We start from the raw sequence: 5,372 nt of genomic DNA, 5'->3' as shown, positions 1-5,372 counted from the left end.
AAGCTACTCTATTGGGTATAACATCCTCACTTTGGTCAAGGATAATCCAAATTAAGTAAAGAAATCAAGCCTAATAGTTATTTATGTAATTTTATGTTTTAAGCCTATTTACATTTTGTGTTTTGTTTAACGTTGAATTTTCAATTTAGAGAGTGAAAATAAAATCAAACAAGCAAAAAGAGCATTAATAGAGAAGACGAAGATAGTGACTCAAGAGCGTTAATGGAGGAGGCAAGAAGGTAGCTAAAAACATCCCATTTTTAGCAAATACAAGGTTGTCAACTTAGGTGACTCCTTGTCTCTTACCTTTTTTGGGAAAGTTTCATAATTTGGAATATGTTTTATCCATATTTTGAATTGAAAATTCATAATACTTCATTATTTGTTGAGACTTACATAAAGGATCAAATTTTCACTGTAACACTATAAAATCGATGAATAATATTATGTGTGATATTTTCTTTAAAAACTTGATTCTTCTTTTATCTTTTCTCTCTTGACTTGAGAATATTGATGGTTTTTGTCATGGGTCGATGGTTTTCCTTTAAGTCTTAGATTGTTCTTGGTCACATTACATTTCTCTTAAGTATAACTTATCTCTTTTCATCATATCAAAACCAATCACAAACACTTTATCCTCACATTTATAAAATCATAGCTTCCTTTGAATTCATTTCATTCCAACTTGGAATCATATCAACTAGTATCAAAGTTTTGGTTACGTAAAGGTAAGTATATTCTCTTCTTCTTGCTTGATTGTTAGTAAAGTAGTAGTAGTTAGTACTTGTTTAAACATTGGTTGGAACTATTGTTTTGGCCAAATTTTGATCTTTTGACTCCTTTTCACCTTAAACACTATCCTAAACACTCTAAACACCTCTTATACTATTCAACCTAAATACTAACCATAAACACTCACAAAATCCCCTCACCAAATCTATCCAAAAACTTACCCATACTTTCCCTTAACTTACATTTTACCATGTCTCATAAAAGCCACTCTTCATCTCCATTTGCTCCATGGGAGATTAGACAATGAAAATACAATGGGAGATCCATGACCTTAGGGAACAACTTGTTGAAGTTCTCCAAGTCATGAGATTGTTTACCTAGACTCAAACATAATAACCAATACCTCAAACCCAATATGCAACACTTAAAACCCATGCACACTTAAATTGAACACCCGTACCTCCACTATATCAATCAAACCTTCATCTAAGACATCCTAGACACCCTCCATAACCCACTTTTTTTACGAATAGGAGATCCCATTATCGAATGTTTAATGACAATGAAATGACTAGAATAACAAGGAGACTTGTGGATGATGACCAAGGTTTACAAATGGAAATTCTAAAGTTTCAAGGAAGCCTTAACCTAGATGAATTTACTGATTAGTTGCATGTTATTGAGAGAGTGTTTGAGTAGAAGGGCTATTTCGATGAAAAGAAACACAAAATGACTATCTTTAACTTCAAGGACTGTGCCTCATTATAGTAAAAGAAAATGTGAGAAAACAAAGGAATAAAGAAGGGAAAGATAGAGTCTGATCTTGAGTAAAATTAAAGAATCTTTTCAAGTGGAGAATTTTACCCAAAAATCATATGCAAGAATTATACCTTAAATTGCATACTCTTGAGCAAGAAGAAGGCGACATTGAAGAGTATATTCAGGAGTTCGAAAAATTGATGACGAGAAGTACAATACCCAAATTGAAGGAGCAAAGCATAACTAGATTTCCTTATGGGTTAAGACAACACATTGCAAATATTATAGAGTTTTAGCCTTTTGTTCATTTGAAGATGTTTGTAAGTGTTGGAGTTGGTGCTTTAGAGTCAATCTTCTTGACAATGTAAAATCATCTTAAGTCATATTTAAATATCTTGATTAACACTATTTATCTGTAAGTATATATTCTTACACATGTCTAGATAAATATCCTTAAGTTGGTAAAATCGTAATGAAATGATTAATACATAACTTAATCACGAAAATCCTATGAACACATATGATTGGCAATCTAATGTATGTAGTCTTAGGTATTATATTGATCAAAAGTATAAAAAATACGGTAAAACTATCATAGTGTTGAACGATCTTACCGAAAGGTAATAACAAATCTCATATATTGAGGTTTGTTGATGCTGACCTAGTGCAACCCATGGGTAGATGTTGACTACATGTTCACTTGATTAACTTGTTAGAAAATTCCACATAATTGGTAACACAATGTAAGTAAAACATATTTTCTAATGGACATTAGTGTATATGATCCTTTAACATGAGATCACCAGAGTATCATGCGCTCCATCGTTTAGATTTGAATCAATTATAATTTGGGTTAGTCTAATTTTGTTAGTTTAATCAATTTTAGGTAATCAAATTGTCAATGTTTAACCTAAAATAGTAATTTTCTAATTTCAGTTATTCAATAGTTAGCCTCCATGGGATCAATACTTAGACTAATATTCATCATATTGATACGATTTAGTATAATTACTAGGTTTTAAGCACATCATTATGCATGAACATCTATTCCAATAAGCGACCAAAAATCAATTGGGGAAAAATTTCATCCTTATCTCTATAGAAATTTTTGCATCTCATTACCAACCCCAACAGGCTACCAAGAATTTTGCTACCCCATTTGTCATTTTGTTTACCAAAGCATGAAAATGACATGCTCAACAAACATCCTGAAATAGAGAAAACTCCTCATGACCTAGCATGATAATTTGATCCCAAAATTGAATCTTTGCCTCAGACAAGGAGGGATTTGTTGAAATAAGCGAGGACAAGGATATATATATATATATATATATATATATATATATATATATATATATATATCTTTGCTTTGTACCCACCTTGCCACATACCTATTGCCCTTTCCAATTTACTAAAATATCAAGTGGATATTTAATTATTAACAAAATACCATTAGTATTTAAAACTCAACCTTAATTCATCTTCTTCCCAAACTATTTCAAAATCAGAACCCCTTCAATTTCAACATCCAAACATGTTAGTACTTGAAAAGAATGCATGAAATTTTAACTTATTCATCGCTCAATGTTGTGTACAGGGATGGAGGCAGGATGAGGAATGTAGTACTCAACCCGACCCCGCCCCGCCCATTGCCATCCCTATTCTTGGTTGCATAAGAATGGGATTCCTTGAAGGTCTTTTAGAGTACTCTTCTTTTTTAACGAATAACTTTTTACCTTTTTTTAAGGAATAGTACATCACAAATAGAAAAGGAAAATATCAATTAAGATAGAAGGGATGGCAGCCATTGAAGACAACCCATCCTTTGAAAGAATGATAGTCAATATACATAGAAAAAAAAATCCAATACACGAGACAAAGCAGTTCAAACACACCCAGAAAATTACAGTTTGGCATCTAGGGAAAGACTGAAGATCCTGATGCCAAAAAGCATTCTGAAAGCACATAAAATAACTATATCCATATTTTAATAAAGAGAAATCTACCTAGCTACCAGATTTAGCTGGATCTGTTAGCATCAGTTTTTTCCCAACCTAGTTCGTTTGGGCTTAATACACATTTCAGACAATTTTACTCCTTAATTATCATGGCTAGCGCTAGACAGCCAAAGAAACAGATGAAAGAAGAAAAGGTTGAGCACTGTATAAATGCCATGTATCATATACGACATGATCAGCTTTAAAACAAATGACAGACTCTGATCAAAGCCTTAAAACATGAGCTACCATACATAACTTCCATTTGTATAACAGTTTGTCCAGCTAAGTTTCAATATTTGTGTAATTCAATTTCTTGTAGAATTCAAACTGTGAATTGTAAAGATGGATCTTTGGTTCAATCACTCTTGTAAAGCTTTTTTGGTTCCAATAACTTTTTTGTTTCTTATAAGAAAACAAAGACACTCCTTTGAACTCATTAAAAATCAATGAATCAATAATCATACATATTGAGTCAACCACACCGACAAGTGATGCAACAATGGAAGAAAGGGTTCCTCATTTTATTAATTCAATAGTACATATATATTGAATTAACCACACCAATGAAGCTTGTACTATCTGTCTTCCGTTAAGTACATCACTAAAAGAGTTGTGGATACTCCTGCAAACAAGGGCAGGCAAATCACTATCTCTTATTGCATTTTTCTTATTCTAGTATTTACCCCTTCTTCATGTTCCCATCACTATTCACAAATATAGGGAAGAACAACAAATAATTAATTCTTAATTTCTCAAATCCCTAACTTTTAAGTATATGCTACAATAAAGAAATGTAATTCTCAAACCAATGGCAAATGTCACATGGGAAGAGATTCATTCTCTAGAAGCTAGATATTCACTGATACAATTCACATTGATAAATCCATCAAATTGGGATTTTAAGTTTATTAATCCTAACCAATAAGCCAAATATTACAAGCACAAATTTCATTTTCCTGGCTCTGAAATTGCAGTAAACAGCCAATTATCTTTCTATAATTTTCCATCACACTACAAGAAGAGTTGAAGAAAGCCACAACAACACAGAACAAAAGAATATGTATCATGAACAAAATGGCAGACCAAATGAGCAAAGAGAAATGCAAAATTACTAGCTTGCATTTGAAAATGTATCAAATCAACAGAAAGATAAATAATAACTGATAATCTATTCATAGCAGTTCATCGCATATGAAAATTCAAATTCTAAATCCAAACCAAAATTATTAAGAAACCTAAAAATTCACCTCATATAACCCGGGATCTTAATACGAATAAAAAGCATACTCATAACATAAGCGATAATAAGGGACGAAATTCCGGCAGAGGCATAAGAAACTTTGACACTTTTAGCCCTGTTTTTATCAAGAGCCAGATCCAAGAGCACGATCCCCATCCCACCAAGCACGAACATGAACCCAGACGAAAGGCCCTCGATGATGTACTGACCGTTGACGCGTCCCGAAAGGAACACAACTGGCCGAACCGAACCCGTGGTGGGGTCCTGGGTGGACCCGATGCCTGGAGGCTCCACAATCACATCGTAAACTATCCCAGAAACCACCATGAAGTAGGTGAGGAGGACGAGAGCGAAGACGGTCATGGCTGAAGGGAGAGCGAAAGAGGGGAGCTTCAGACGGAGTCTGGGTGGTCGTAGAATGGAGTAGGGGAGGGTCTTCAGGATGTGGAAGAGAGGGTCCATGGATGAAGAAGAAGGATCCGCTTGTGTAGAGAAGCTCTGTGATTGTTCTGATTTCGGAGCCATTGTTGCGTTCGAATTTGGATCTTGCTTCGTTGGGGTTTTAGAGGATTCTCGTAAGGTAAATTTATGCAACTCCTCGAATATTTACTCTTTAAATCAGGGAAATTGATTAAAAAGAC

General features: G+C 33.8%; 1 protein-coding gene across 1 annotated transcript; it reads right to left on the bottom strand.

The window, feature by feature from the left end:
* Window positions 1-4,592: 4,592 nt before the first annotated feature.
* On the bottom strand, window positions 4,593-5,372 carry LOC123194082 (oligosaccharyltransferase complex subunit ostc-like). The gene has a single exon (XM_044607227.1). It carries the CDS (start codon window positions 5,254-5,256, stop codon window positions 4,735-4,737), a length of 522 nt encoding a protein of 173 aa, XP_044463162.1. The 5' UTR covers window positions 5,257-5,372; the 3' UTR covers window positions 4,593-4,734.

Source organism: Mangifera indica, chromosome 13 (genome assembly GCF_011075055.1).
Source record: "Mangifera indica cultivar Alphonso chromosome 13, CATAS_Mindica_2.1, whole genome shotgun sequence".
Lineage (NCBI taxonomy): Eukaryota > Viridiplantae > Streptophyta > Magnoliopsida > Sapindales > Anacardiaceae > Mangifera > Mangifera indica.
This window is presented reverse-complemented; position numbering and strand designations above follow the sequence as displayed.